This window comes from Rhamphochromis sp. 'chilingali', assembly GCF_963969265.1.
Source record: "Rhamphochromis sp. 'chilingali' genome assembly, chromosome: 11".
In the NCBI taxonomy this organism is placed as follows: Eukaryota; Metazoa; Chordata; class Actinopteri; order Cichliformes; family Cichlidae; genus Rhamphochromis; species Rhamphochromis sp. 'chilingali'.
In genome coordinates, this window is record NC_137938.1 from 11,703,297 (window position 1) to 11,718,722 (window position 15,426).

Sequence of the window (15,426 nt, forward strand, 5' to 3'; positions counted from 1 at the left end):
CAGCAATGCATACATTGTAACGATTTTGAAACCAAAATGTCCTCAGTTTGTTCCATTTTCCAAACCCAGGACACCCACATGGAGCTGTATTCTTTGCAGGTAACAAGTGAACTGGAAATATATAAAAAATAATGGAGTTCATTTTTTTGTTGATGTTACTATCACGAATAAGTGACTATTAAGTGGAAAATAATAATAATTTCCTGTTTATACTGTACTATCCACTGTTTGAACCATTGTGTAAATCAGTACACAATTGTTTTTCAATGACAACGAATACATGCATACTGAAAATCAAAGTGTCTGGGCATGTGAACAATAAACAAGTCCTTTTATATTTATTCAGCGCTTCAAGTTTTATTACCAGTCAGTTAGGTCGGGCAGTGCTAAGGCAAGTGCAAACCACATGTGCACACACTCACAAAGATGAACACATGCATGATCCTGATTTCTTTAGGGTTGAGTCCTGAGAATATTAGTCTGTGGTAGCTGACACTCAAAAATCCTTCTACTGCAGTTTGAAAAAAACCTTGTTACACTTTTACAGTAACAGTAGGATGAAATCTGTTGGACTTGTAAGTTTTTGCTTTTTGCAACTGGCAAATCTTTAATTCAGACTCAGCTAAATTTAAAATGTTTACTGAGGTAAACAACTGCCAGTTCTCCTTTTACAGTGTGTATATATGACCTCAGTGTGATCATGTAAATACAAGATTCCAATACGCTGAAATTACCTTTTTTTTTTTTAACTCAAGAGGGAACGGTGATATTCTCCAAAAGATTGGACAAGAGAAGAGGAAGAAAAAGGCATAGACAGAAAAAAAAAGAAAACCATAATGGAGTTTGGAGGTCTTTTGTGGAGCTGATATTGTCTCTTAGTTTGATGTTTGCCTTCAGGATAAAAAGAGCTCCTTTGGAGTAACAATATACACCAAAATAAAGAATTGAGTTTGAAAGAAAAAGGGACAACAGCAATAACAGAACAATGGTGCACAATGGCAGGTATTTAACTGCCCTAGGAGAAGAAGGATGGGTTTACGGTCATGTCTCCAAGAATAACGCCTCACAACTAAGGTCACAAGTAATGTTTCCTGGCTTTTCAAAACCTGCCCGGATTCATTATATTTTGAGGGGATCAGGTCAGAGATTCATGAACAGTGGTTTAACCCCCCCAATTAGTCAAAGTCCCTCTGAGGCATTTTCTAGCTTGTGTTGATACATGAGGCTACGGTGACAAACCTACCCTGGGGTTAGGTGATTCAACTCCAAAGTGAGTTCAAAGGACTCTTGTTAAACTTGGAACACAATACTGTGTTGCCGTAGGTATAGGTACACCCTGAACAGGCAGCGATAGCCAGACGTGGTATTATAACACCTCAAAACTATGGAAGGACATGGATGATGGCGTCATCATTGTACTCAATTTTTGATTGACACCAATGCCTTTATGAATGCCATTAGACAAGAGAGGTAAATCCTAAGCCATAATAAAGTCTCTTTTGTCTTGTCATAGTTTTGAGGCTAATCTTTACAACCACTAGCAGACGAGATTTAGGGAGTATTTGCTTTGCTGACTTGTGCTCATTAGGTTAGCAAAGGACAATAATACAGTTCTAAATATGCAGCCATAGAACTTGGCTCGGTTTAAAATCTCTGTGTTAATTCATTATATAACCTTACATGAACCTCATGAGCTTCATGTATGTACGTTAATTATCCAGGTTAACTTTAACATTCTCAATGTTTTGTTTTTTTCATTGTTGCTCTAAAACTACATTTATACATTTTTGATTAAGCACATTACCAGTTCAGTATGTTGTTATGTAATTATAGCAGTCTGCTAAAAAAAAAAAAAAAAAACTACCAAAATTAAACACATTCAGATTTATCTCTATAATTTTGCTGAATCTGACAAATACCTTAACAACAGTTTATGACAAGCTTTAAAATGTACATAATACATTTATATTATCCTGTTTCTACACATCTTCCAAATTGTGACATAACAACACAATACACTGAAAAAAATGTTTTGTTCAATTTACTCAATTTTTTTATGACAAGTGGTTGCACGAAATAAATTTGTTTGAATCCAGAAATATTTTTTAAGTACACTGAATTTAATTTAAGCGAGTAAAACCAACATATATTTTTAAGCTACTTTAACTTAACTGTTGTGGATACGTCTTAGTCAAATATTATTAGTAAGTCCAACTAAGGTCGTGTTAAATGTACCAGAATAATTTGTTTCCTTTACACTTATGTCCCAAACTTATATTCAAATCAATCAAATTGTTAATTTCTCTCTATTTCAATTAAGTTAAGTTTACTTAAAAAATATTGCTTACCCTGATTTGTAGTTTTTAAAAACGTCAATAATGAAAACTACAACATTCTTTCACATCATTTATTAATGCAAAATTTGTTGCAAACAGAATAAGAATCCACATCTCTAAGGGAAATTGCTGCAATTTGTATAATACAAATTACAAAACTTTTGCCTATGAACTAGTAGCTTTAAAAAGCTGTATTGAAACAAAACAGAAACAACAGACAAGAGAAATGTTAACCAATGTTTCTCTTCCTCTAAAAAAGAAAAAAAAAAACCAAACTCCTTACATAAAAGAATAAAACACTACCAGCAGTATAATGTATCACAATTAGAAACTGATGCATCCACAAACTAACCAGTTTCAGACTTGCTGTTCTGCGATCCATATTTAGAAATTGCATTTTAATAAGGTAATTAGACTTAAAATTAAACTTGTGTTTTCCTTACTGCTTATTGACCACTGTCTTTCCATTCTAGTCCTTCCTTGAAGATTCTGAATGTTTTACATATTTTCTGACCTAACATACTCGCTTCAAAACAATTAATAGTCTTTAAAGTGTTACCAGTGTGCTGCAGTGTGGTAATCATGAATGGTTTTTTTTGTTTTTTTTATCCGGTTGAGTTAACACTGATTATACGCAGGGCAGCAGCTATAACTGAATAATTACAAAGTTGCTCTTCAAGCTACTCAAATGTACCACACGTGAAACATTCATTATTGAAAGTTAAAATGTTCAATCGAAACATAACACAGAACAAATGATGGTTGTACAAGAGTTTCACTCCTATTCACAAGAGCACCAGTCATTGGTAATTTACATAACAGCATTCTCTTGATGTGTTATTTTAGAAATCTTCCTATCCAGTAGCAATTTTGTTCTTCAGCCCAAAGACTTTGGGGGAGAGCTTTTCACCATCGAATCCCATCAACACTTTCTAAATGAATTCATAATAGTCCTTCAATTCCTAGGGGAAGGCTAGGTTTAGTGCATAGATTACTCCAAGCATCAATGCACAAGCTTGCGCCAGAGATCCAATGTTGTCCATGACTATCTCCCCTTCAACAAATATTCCAATGTCATCATAATGTCCATTTTGTCCATCCTCCCTGTTGATGACATAAATGCCCATGGTGTGCTTCTTCAGGTCTCTCTGGATATCATCTCCTTCAATGTCCTAAACATTTAATAAAAAGGTAAAAGAAAAAACAATTAACTCTACAATTAAATTCCAATCTAGTCGTTTGTGTGTGTGTGTGTGTGTGTGTGTGTGTGTGTGTGTAATACACACACACACACACACACAGATATCTATCTAAAAAGTGTGTGTATAGATGACTTGCTTACAATGACTTAAATGACTTACAAAGAACTCCCGAATAAGGCTTCCGTCCTCTTCACCAAGGTAGAGGCAAAGTGCCCTGAGAACTGCTTCCCTTTTCACTTTAACATCACTTTCAGCCTGTTTAAAGAGAGTTGCTGATTAAACCAATTTGGAAAAAAGAACAATGTCTGAAATTCGCAATAAGTAAATTTTATCATATGTCAGTTCAAACATAGTAAATAAAATTTATATATGAAATTTCAAAATTTAGATTGCTTGGCTGGTCACCTAAAACGGCTTATTGGACTCACCAGTGACCTGCCACTTAAGACAAAAGAAATCCAAATAGAATTTGCAATATTCAGATTTACCTCTTGCATGATCTGCAAGTGGTGGGCAAGTTTCTGCCCAGAAACACCGCCCTTCTTCTGGAAAACTGTCATCAACTGAGGTGTAATTCTGTCTAACTGTGCCGCGAAGGTCATCTCCAGTTGAAGTGTTGTAATACACTGGAATTCAGCATTTACCTGTATCACTCACTCTCACACACACACACACACACACACACACACACACACACACACACACACACACACAGAAAAAAAGAAGACTGGTGCTTAATCATTGGTATGATTATTTTGTTATTTCTTCATTAAATGCTACAATGCAATTGCCATCACTTCATAAAGCATGATTATCATATGGGTTAGTATACAGTGCATGAAGGATGTTACTACTGTTAATCAAAGAAGAAATGAATGGCATCAGTCCATTTAACGGGTTTAAAGGGTTTTAAAAAGCAGATATTTGTCTGTTTCAGGTGGTTGGCAACACATTTTCCTGTGCTCTTTGTCCACTGGTGGGAGTGTCTCACCTGTGAGGTCAGCGGGGCAGAACTCTGCCATCAGCAACAGAGAGCAGAGAAAATTTAGATGTGCAACTAAAAACATGCTTGCCATGTAAGCCCCAAACATCTCTGAAATTGCTCTGCAAACTTCAGAGTACTTATACTTCAGGAGTCCTGTGGGTACCGTAAAGACTCATGTATGCAAACAAACCACTTTTTTTTTTTGCAATCTGATCCTTTTTCTCTTGGCTGTTTCCTTCAGGGATCACCACAGTGAATGATCCACCTCCATCTAACCCTATGCTCTGCATCCTCTTAACTCACAAGAACTAAATTCCTGTTTTTCATTTCACTTTCGCAAGGTTTTTTTTTCTTTTGTCCTGGATAAAAGAAATTTAATCATATATATTAATTGATATTAATTAATATCAATAATCACAAGAACCCTTAAGATGAGATAGATAAACTTGTCCCTGCAATACTGTGACAAATACTGTTGTGATAAATATGTAAGGAATTTGCATGTACTTACCAAAATAACACCATCTTCTTGAATAAACAGTAACACATAAGGGGAAGAAAATCTGCCAGAAAAGGAAGACAAATAAAAAAAAAAAAACTTTAGAAAGACAAACAATTACCGTTTCCAAGCCATTAGTGCATTACTTCATGATACTCCCTTGTAACAAAACAAATCTTACTTGTGCCTCTGTGCAAACTACAGATGGCACGATACCACTTTTTTATGTCCGATACCGATATCATAAATTTGATTATCTGCCGATGCCGATATGAATCCGATATAGTGTATTTTATAATAAATAAAACTGTTTTTATAAATATTTTGCTGCATTTTGTATAAGTTCATACTCAGTTTTAAAAACAAAACATTAAAGCTATTCTGTTATACCTGTATGCAAAAAATACACTGCACCCAAAATATTTTATACTTCAGCAATACTGATCAACCTAAAAAACTTACACCATCCTCCTTATTCAGGTATTCTAAACAGTACATAGAAATATTAAACTAACTAATAGGACTGCCAACTCCCAGCAAAAATATTAGGAAACCACCCCACACCCTTCGCCTGATAATGCTTAATTGACGTAATCTACTTTAATGCACAGAAATCAATTATTTTTCTATAATAATTTGATTCAACATTTTTCTTCAATACAGTTGCAGACAGCGCAGACAGCGTACCTTCCCAAAGGAAAAAGTGCTATATGTACTACTATTACTAGGGCATATATTAGACTTAATATTTACTACATACAATAATGGATCTCTATACATTTAACCAGATCACCACTTTGGTAGTAAGATTTAGAATAATTATTTATTAAAAGCTAGACATTTTAAATGAGAATAAGAAAGAAAATTATGTCTTTGTGTCTCCCTTTCCCTGTTAATGCCCTACCTGGCCCCCTGGCAAAACTTTGCTAGATCCGCCCCTGCACAGTTACCAGATGTCAGCTACATAGAAAAGGATCCTGGTGTTATTTGTCTCTCATAAACAGTTCATAACTTCCCTTCAACTCATTCATGTGACCTAAAATGTAAACCTGTTTCTTCATTACCTGTTCAGCTCTAATGATTCAGTAAAAACTTCTCCTGGTTTCACCTTCATGTTTCCTTCTCACCACATATCCAAACTATCATGACCAGCAGCTATTACGGCTGTGGCTCCAGAAAACATAAGCGGATACTAGAAGTAATATTAAAAAAATTCTAGCAACAGCTTATCAAGCTTAAACGTGCTGCTGTTGTTTATCTGCCGTTTTCCTCTTTCTAGCGCAAACTGGGTGACTAACAAATGAGAGAGACTAGCGACAGAAAAGCCGATCACCTGATAATCGATCAGTTTCATGATTGAAGTAGCAACAGGAGAGGGAGGGGGGAGAATGAGGGAAGAAGTTTTAGCTGTTCAGCATGAAGACACCGAATAACTCCAGCTTTGTGTCTTTTTTCATTCTAGCTGAAGTATAAAACAAATCGCTTCCTTTCCCCCCCAATACAAAACTCCGACAGCCAGTCCAGCTGGCTGTCGGAGTTTTACATCATACATCGGTTGTTAAGCTCAACATGGAAATACTATGCAAACATAAAGAGATGAACTTACACACTTGCTTTACTTCTCTGTGTTAGTTTTCTCTGAGATTAAATGCAGCGGTTTGGAAGCACGTAGCGAGGCTTCAAATGCTAAACCAGACCGCTGACAGGTCTTGCACTCAACAGCTCTATCAAGTGAAGCAACTTCTTTTCTGAGTTAATTTCAGTTCTGACAAACATCACTCTCAGTGCCTTTTGATCTCACATTTTTGGCAACCACTGAGTTATTCTCCTCCACAGTTTACAACCATTATTTTTTTCTGCACAAAAGACGTTGTGCAACGCCAATCCTACTTATTTCCTACTGCACCCCTGACTGTGCAGGTGCGTTCAGAAGCCCCCTCCCCCGCCCGACTATTCCTTAATGCCAATGTTGTGGCGGGAGGGACGATTTCTCAACTTAAAACTGCAGGCGACTGTACAGTGAACTTTACAGCTAACTACAGAGAAATTGTCTCGTTCCATAATTTGTTAGTACAAAGTGTGCCACAAGAACTAAGCTAAAAACATATGACATTTTAACGCATCAATACAATTACTCTTTTAATAGAGCAGTAGCTAATAGAGCACATAGCTAGCTTAAGTCAAATTCATGACAAAGTTCAGAGGTGTACAACTACTTAGACTTCTTTCTCCATGTGCACACGTCTTAAAGAGTCAACATGCTTTGACTGAGGTAAAAAAAAATAAAACAAAAACGACCGTAAAAGGTTTACTTACCGAAGCTAGACCACCTTTATATGAAGTTGTGCGATTAACTTGAGCCCGCTTGCAGCACACAAAGAGTCCGCTTCTTCAGTCCGCGTGCAAAATGGTGGCCTGTCCTAACGCATGCGCAAAATGGCCCAGCAGGAGGCTATGAAAAACATACTTAAGCATTTTGAGCTACATTTAATTAACTAAAATTAATTGGATTAAAACGCAGGGAATGTATTCTGGAGTTACTCGAATTATATATGTAGACAGGAATTACTCATTTGAATTGAAAAGATATACCAAAATATAATATGCTATATTTAAAAGGAGACAATATCACTTTTTTCAGTGTACTTGTTGTCTACTTTGAAAATAAGAAATATTGTGAAATTCTTAAAACAAAGTGGAAAAAGTATTGTTTCTATATTGCAGACACTGGAGTGACATTCTTCTATTTTTACAAGCATTCTTGCTAAGCATTTCTTATTTTTGTCTAGATCTAACAGTATATGAGTTTTTACGTGGCCACTCAAAAAAATAAAACATTAGATTTACTTAAAAAAGTTATGTCAAGTGGTTCCACACAACTGCTTTAAGTAACTTTTAAGAAATGTTGTTACTTAGTTTGAACTCAATACTGTTAAGTTAGATTTACGTAAGTGTATTGGCTAAATGTAACTTAATTGCAATGCTTAGCTGATACTTATCTTTGTTGCTTTAAGCATACATAACTTGTTTAGGCAATATCTTTGTAATACTGTTACTTAGCTGGTACATAACTTTTCTGCTTTAGAAGGACATAACCTGGTTAGGTAATATCTTTGTAAAACTGTTATGTAGCTGCTACATAACTTTGTTGCTTTTGAATTACATAAAAATGTTAAGTAATTTCTATTCAATACAATTACAAATAAATCATTTACACTGGTTACTTCCATACAAAATAGCAAAGTTTCTTAAAAGTTACTTAAAGCAGTTATGTGGAACCACTTGACATAACATTTTTAAGTAAATCTTAGGGAGATCTTTTAGGAAGAAATGAAGACAGCACCCAAATTATCAAACACAATCCTGCCTTTAATAAGCACATTCAGTGCATATAAAATACTTTTTTCCAAGCACAACAGCTTAACACAAAGTGCAATCAATGCAACTTGTTACAAATTCCAAGTGAATATTTTGTGCAGAAAATGTAGATCAGTATAAAGTGCTAACCAACTTGTCGTCAAACTAAAATGATTTAAAAAATGATCCAACAAAGTCCTGTCTTTACTAAGCACATTCAGTGCATATTAAATACTTGTTGACAGACCGAAAAGACTGTAGAGCCGTAGCTTAACACAAAGTGCAATCAATGCAGACAACTTGTTACAACTTTAACTAAATACTTTGTGCATAAAACAATATTTTACTTCAAAGATCAGTGAAGTGCTAACCAACTTGTCTTCTTTGATCAAGCTGTTCGGATCTTCATTGAGGTAGACTGCAAGTCCTTTCAGCGTACACACTCTTCTCATTGCAACTGTGTCGTTCTGTAAAACATAAAAGCAAATTTGACTTAGCTAAACTTTAAAGACATTTTCAGTTAACTTTCAGTTAATTTTTTTAGTGGTATTCAGAATTTTGCAGCACAATTTTTTTTCTAGTATTTTTACAAGGCTTGAAACATATCCGAGTAGATTTAAGTTCTGGTCCAACTATTTTTAAGAACCAAACTTTGAGAAGAACTGCTATACAGCACAAAAATTAAATCGGCAACATGGACATTAAAATTACCTGAACAGTGTATGTATCTCTTTAATGTAACCATGCGAGAAGCTCCGACTTGGTAGTCACAAAGTGGATAACAATCCACCAGATCCTCATGTGCAACAAGAGAAATTTCCTTTGGAGATGGGTCAATTTTGAAGGATCCATAGTGTTCAGTGTACCACGAGCTCAGTTTTTTTTACTATAAACACCAACAAATCTGCCAAAATACACATCTGCAGGATTTCAGCAAACTCTGGCAGACCCCCCAGTGATCCATGTACTATTAACATGCCCTTCCTGTAGTAGATGCCCGCAACAGACACACTCTGGGCAAGGCTAACTACAGCTGTGTCAGGGTACTTTTCAGCAAGACAATGTGCAATTTCACGTTTGAGAAGTTCTACTGGGACTGCCGAGACTCGTGAAACCTCAAAAGTGGCTTTGCTACAGCCTGATGAATGCATGTAATGGCCAATCATGAGCTGGTGTTTGGTTGACAAAGACAGGGTTATGTTTTTGAAGCAGTTTGTGTGTCTAGCAACTTTTTTAAAAAATGTGTGCTTTGCCTCGAATCTGATTGTCCATAATAAGGCAAGTGGACCAAAATGGCGAATTATTGAGGGATAATGAGCCAGAAAGTGATGTTTTGGCAATGGTCTTCTATCTGGGCATACTTCTTTGTACCTTTGATGGTGGTCTAAAATCTTACTCTCCAGGTATGCAACTGAGTCACTGTTATGAACAGGACACACAACAAGCTCAACAATATCCTTCAAATCTAGTAGAAGTCCCCAAGCTGGTTCGTTTTCAGGTATGTGTTGTCCAATAATAAGTGGCAGAAGTCTTAGTAAACACCAATTTTCATGTGCATTGCCACCAACAGTTTTTTTACTAAGAAAATTGTGAGGCAATTTCTGAGGGCGATTAGTCTGATCCCCTCCTTTGTAGGGAAATGACTGAACAAGTCTATTTAGATTTTCAAAAGTGATGTACTTCTTGCCTATTAGTATTCGAAGGCACTCAGCTATCTCAAAAGGCACAATACCTTCAAAAAGGTCATGTGCAAGATCAGGGGGGAATCCTGCAGTGACCTTGAAGAAAGACAGACTGTCTGCCAAGACACACGAGCTTTTCACACCACAACAAGCTACCCCTGTCTCACGTGCAGTTGCTATGTACACGATGGAGCTCCTCAGTTCTCAGAGAAAAGTCACTATTTGTAGCTTTTGATTCAATCTCTGAGCGTGTAGCAGTACAAAACCTGCAAAAGTAATCTCCAGAAAAACTTTCCACAAAACCGGCCAATCCATGAGCTCCGAGGCTGTCTGCCACTACATATTGGACAGTGCCTTTAAAGTTGACCCCTAAATTGTCAATGAACACTCCCTGCTGCTCTAAAATGACAAGGTCTTGCAAAAGTGGCTCAAATATTTTTGGATAGCCAAAGGTCCTAAGGTCCTCACTTTTGCACAAGAGAGCCAAATAAATAGAAGAGAGGGATGAATGACTACCTGGTGGCAAGTTACCTAAAATCCAGTAAACTGAGCAAAGTTTATGCTTTTTCCGTGATGTCCCCAATGGATTGCAAATTTCGAAATCATCAACATAAAGACAAATAGAGATTCTTAGTTCACCGCCTGAGAAAAACTCATTATTTGGAAAATGTAGACCATCTTTATATGATGTACACTTTTCCTTATTTACAAAAGGATTCTGATTGTGGCTAGTGACAAATTTGTTCAGTATGTTTTCTTGTTTAAATATCTGCTGTAATGATTTTAGAATAGGAATATACTGAAAGGTCCTCTTGCTTTGGGAGTCGAGAATGTATTCAATTGGATCAATTACTTCAAAATGTTTTCTGTAATACTGTCTGCGTTTGAAGGCAGTGGCAAGTGTGCCGTCCTTTTCTATGGCTTTTAACAAAGGGTTAAAAGAAACTGCCTTTGTCAGTTCTTCAATAACAGGCTGGTCTAGACAAAGGTTATGATTCTTGAGTATGTCTACAATTACTTGATTTGTCAAAGGCACTGATGCACAGCTTATCAGGTAGTGCAATTCTGAAAGCAACTCGTCAATTGCTATGCTGGGAACATGAAAATAGTTTTCCAACTTAAGTAAAAGAGATGCAAAATTAAGTTCTATTACATTTGCCAAATCTTCAGTCTCACTTGTAGTTGTATCGTGATCAATATTTGCACTTATGTCCTCTTCTACAATAGTGTCTGTACTGTCATCAGCTGATGTTTGGCCTACAATAGTGTTAGCAATACCGATTTTAAAGTCTTTTAAGGTATAAGGATTGTGTTTCCTATTTCGATGAGACTTGAATGTACCATAGATATTTGTTTTGAAAGAACAACCCTCAAACATGCAATGCACAGTCTCGTTACATTTTAGATGGTTGTTAATGTGAGAAAAATACTCCTGCTCTGAAGCTATGTTGCAGCAGGAACACAAATGGCAGTTAAATGTTGCCAAACTCACAGACTTGTCTAGAGTTCTTTGGGTATGTGATCTGCTTAAGTGGCTATGTAGAGCATTCCATGTTTTGAAAACACAGACACAATCAGAATAGGCACATGGATACTGCTGTCTACTATGAACTAACCTGTAGTGTTTTAATAACAGAGCTCGTGATGACACCACTTTTTTGCACAATTTGCACTGCCACATCAACGTATCTGGGGGAGAAGCACAAAAGACATTTTCATTACACTGTCCCTGAAAAAACTAAATAATTTGCACATTGTTAATGTTTCATATTAATCAGTTTTATTTTTAATATTGTATGCTACAACAATGAATTTATTGATCTACATCATCACCACTGCATATTGTGTAAATGTGTGTGTAATCTGACATTAAAAGTCGAGTGAGAAATCCCATGGACATTGTACAACATTAATGCAGTTCATCTTACACCAGCTTACTAAATGCTTTCTGCAAGCTACATCAAAACGTAAGCTGAAATATTAGACAGAAAATACACCCTAACCTGTCTGCTAGCAAGGAGCGCTTCTCCACTGTTGTTGGCTAAAGTGCAACGCAGTCAGGCGTCCGAGTATAAACTCGGCGCGAAAGTGCGTGCCGGACCGAATGCGCTGCCTGTACCGACGCATACCGACGCTAGGGCTACACTACATTTGGGCTGAAAACAGAGCTTTGCTATTGCAATGGAGTCCCCTCCAAAATCATTTGGAAACTCACGTGCAGCAAGTCCACGTTAGCAAACCTTTACCGGGCAAAACCCTGCCTGTACTCTTTTCTTAGTAGCACTTGCGACATTAACTGACGTGTGAACATATATATGTAGACGGGCTTTACAAGAAAAATGACTTCTTACCTGATTTTTGGACAAAAATGCGGCTGAACCAGTCCACATGGCGAAGAAAAAGCAAGCTTGAGAAAGAGGGTGGTGCGCATGCGCATTGGCCCTTACTTAGGCGGGCTCTGCACGCAGCAGTATGTGCAGAGGGACAAACCTGTGAATTTACTCAACAATGTTACGTTGACACAGTTCAATGACTTTGTGTAACAACAAAAAGTAACAACATTTCATTAAATTTGCACAAACACTTTAAGAATTTTTGCAAAATCGAGTTTATTAAGAACAAACAACAAAATCTACTTTAGTAAAAGCAGAGATAGGCTGAGTTCATTTTTTTGAGTGGCAGCTTAAAATGACTTGTTTTGTTATTTAGGAAAGAAGACCTTGATATAAAATCATGTAAGCTAATATATGGCCATTTTTCTCTCGTCTCTTCTTACCAGAAAGATTTTAAAAAAATTTAGTTTCAGAGAGAATGAATCAAATCCAACCCCATTTTTTTCTTCCTCGTGATTCTGTAATAGAGTTGTCAGGAAGCTGGAGATTTTTGCCATTCAAAAGTGCTTTTTTGGTTATCTAAATCTCAAAAGCTTTCTAGTCATCAGAGTAATTTCAAACTGTTTCAAGATGATAGGTGAGTGAATAAGAAACATTGCCTACAGCACATAAGGAAAGTGGTGGAAAGAGAAAGTAGAATATATCTATATATATTTATATATAAGGGGGAGCAGTGAAGAATGCAAGGAAGATAAATAAGACAGATACTTTGTTTCATTGTCAGTGGCACTCCGGGGTTATTTGAAGCACTTATTTATGCACTGTAAGCAGAACAATACCGGCAAGCAGAAATGATTAAATACAGACTCTTCAAGCAATAGACATCTCATTGTGGTGGGCCCTGGCTTGCCACTGGGCCAGCTTGATAAAAGCACTATGAGCTGATAGCTGATACAATTTGCCGGCGATTTGAATGGGAGAGGCTGGAAGGAAGGGTCTGCGGCTCAGTTGGTCTCTCGCTGACAGCCTGTATAAGCTATAATAAAATCATTAGAATGTAAATGCTTTATTGCAAAATAAGAGCCTCAAGCTAGGGTGACATTATCTGCCGCCACCCGAATGAAAGCGCCGATTAGCATTCCCTGATTCAATGATAGAAGCAACTTATCTTTATTAAAATTTTTCAAATCGAGTCTTCATTTTTCATGATTGAGTTTTAAGCAAATGTAATATCCAGTTCAGTTTGTGTATGAAATCGGTGAAGGGAGGGAGCAAGATGCCCCAGAAATAATTAGTGTACACATTTCTTCCCTACATGTGTTTCATAACCAACAAATTGGATTTCATATTTGACGTGTCACTATCTAATACATTTGCATGAAAATATGGGGCCGAGTTTACAGAATAATTACTGAAAGTGTACACCTCTTTAACATGTGTCTCATAAGAATGAAATTTGATTTGTTTGAATGTGACTATCATGGTGTTGCCAAATAATTGTTGCGGAATATGAGGGTTAGGCTCTGACTTGATTTAGATGTTCATATTCATGGCGCACACACATTTTTAGCTGAGTCTTTAAGCGGGCCATTGCTTAGTAGGCAGACAGTCAATTCTTATGCAAATAGCCCGGTACTGAGTGTGGGATATAATATGCTGTAGATCAAATGTCACACTGGGAGTAAAAGTCTGTGTGATATAAAAATGGCTGACTTATATAATGTTCTTATATATGCTTCCTCATTTGATATTGCTGTTTTATCTTTTTTAATGCAATCCTTCCAAGTGTACAGCCATATAGGAAAAAAGGGTGATGCAAAAGATAGTCGTTGAGTTGCTCGTGACACTTTTGAACAGCTAATAGCTGGTAAGAGTGATTATGATGAAACATGTCAGCGCTCTGACAAATGTTTTTGGTGTCATTCTGATCTATTACACATCTATTGTCCCTGGCTTATCTTCTTGTTCATTTCTAGATATTTTTGGTAGCAAGTAAAGTAACATGAAACAACCTCACATGACATGTTTTCATCTTGAAGGAAAATAATTGCACATATAGATAATGATGAAAAAAACTGACCTTGAAGAGACAATAAAGAAATAACTTGCATTAATCAGATAGGGATAAAAATAAAAGTGAGCAGATATCTTTAATTTTCAGCTCTTCTCACCACCAACCTGTTCAACTAAGTTGCCCTACTGTATGCATAAGATGTGCAATAAACTACCTCAATAAACCAGTGAGGAAGAAAAACAAAAATTGTGTATATAAAATTTTTACTGAGGTTTGTACAATATATATAAGCATATATATTGTACTCCAGTATATATAGCAATATATACTGGAGCTCTTTAACAACCTTTAACCATCTTCAACCACCTGCATTTCTCTGAAGAGTACCAATAGAATTCTTACAGATGCAACAAGGGGCCTTCCACACTGACAAGACAACACATTGCTTTCAGTTACACTCAGTGTCAAGGTTTTCACACAGAACATCCAAGATGCCTGCTTTAGAGTGGTATTGTTAGGAGCTTAGGGTAGTCTGACACAATGCACTTGTTATGGTGCACCCAGAGGATTTGCTGCGGAGTTCATGTGCGTCCTCTTATAGCAATCACTAGGTCATATATCTTGAGGAGTAAATTCAAAATCCCAGACCTCTGCCCCATTCATTGAAGACAAAAGGGGGGACACAAATTGGTCCGAAAACACAGTGTAAAAAGAAAAGCTTACATTAAGCTCAAGGGGGCTCAAGGGACCCAGGCCAATCGTTGTATGCGAAGAAGAATGGTGCTGGAGTTAGGGACCGGGCACCACTAGATAAATCACTGCCATCATGCAGATTTACTGTGTTGGAGTGAAAAGATAAATGTGTGAAAGGGGTGTGTGTCAGAACCTGCGGTGCAGGGCCACACGGTAATGCTGTGTCAGTAATTGAACTTTGCTATAATTATCCTGAGGAGATAATATTAACTTATAGTCTTTGCGTGAGAAAGAAGCTGGTCCATAATTCATTTGCTGGATAGGG

At 36.7% G+C, this 15,426-nt stretch overlaps 2 protein-coding genes across 5 annotated transcripts; both read right to left on the reverse strand.

Annotated features, from left to right (window-relative positions):
* Positions 1 to 2,580: 2,580 nt before the first annotated feature.
* Positions 2,581 to 7,536, reverse strand: LOC308405174 (uncharacterized protein). The gene is made up of 5 exons (XM_080895630.1): positions 7,339 to 7,536; positions 5,035 to 5,086; positions 4,027 to 4,182; positions 3,698 to 3,793; positions 2,581 to 3,508 (listed from the first exon to the last, which is right to left on the reverse strand). The coding sequence occupies exons 3-5, from the start codon at positions 4,138 to 4,140 to the stop codon at positions 3,299 to 3,301; spliced, it is 420 nt and encodes a 139-aa protein (XP_080751756.1). The 5' UTR covers positions 4,141 to 4,182; positions 5,035 to 5,086; positions 7,339 to 7,536; the 3' UTR covers positions 2,581 to 3,298.
* An 834-nt stretch (positions 7,537 to 8,370) lies between these two features.
* On the reverse strand, positions 8,371 to 12,573 carry LOC308405417 (uncharacterized protein). 4 transcript variants are annotated; one of them, XR_013973327.1, is made up of 3 exons: positions 12,413 to 12,573; positions 11,678 to 11,750; positions 8,371 to 8,846 (listed from the first exon to the last, which is right to left on the reverse strand). XR_013973327.1 is itself a non-coding variant. In XM_080896050.1 (2 exons), exon 1 carries the CDS (start codon positions 11,437 to 11,439, stop codon positions 10,225 to 10,227), a length of 1,215 nt encoding a protein of 404 aa, XP_080752176.1. In that variant the 5' UTR covers positions 11,440 to 11,671; the 3' UTR covers positions 8,371 to 8,846; positions 9,091 to 10,224. The 4 variants fall into 4 exon arrangements, 1 of the variants encoding a protein (XP_080752176.1); XR_013973328.1 differs by lacking the exon at positions 12,413 to 12,573 and adding an exon at positions 12,277 to 12,401; XR_013973329.1 differs by lacking the exon at positions 12,413 to 12,573 and adding an exon at positions 12,065 to 12,199.
* Between the last annotated feature and the right edge of the window lie 2,853 nt (positions 12,574 to 15,426).

What these genes read in the sequence shown, in the direction of transcription:
- LOC308405417 (XM_080896050.1), bottom strand. Translation starts at nt 11,439, where the DNA reads ATGTTTGAGGGTTGTTCTTTCAAAACAAATATCTATGGTACATTCAAG.
- LOC308405174 (XM_080895630.1), bottom strand. Translation starts at nt 4,140, where the DNA reads ATGACCTTCGCGGCACAGTTAGACAGAATTACACCTCAGTTGATGACA. An exon ending in ACTTGCAGATCATGCAAGAG is followed by an intron (nt 3,794 to 4,026) that starts GTAAATCTGAAT and finishes CTCTTTAAACAG; the next exon opens with GCTGAAAGTGATGTTAAAGT. An exon ending in GCCTTATTCGGGAGTTCTTT is followed by an intron (nt 3,509 to 3,697) that starts GTAAGTCATTTA and finishes TTAAATGTTTAG; the next exon opens with GACATTGAAGGAGATGATAT.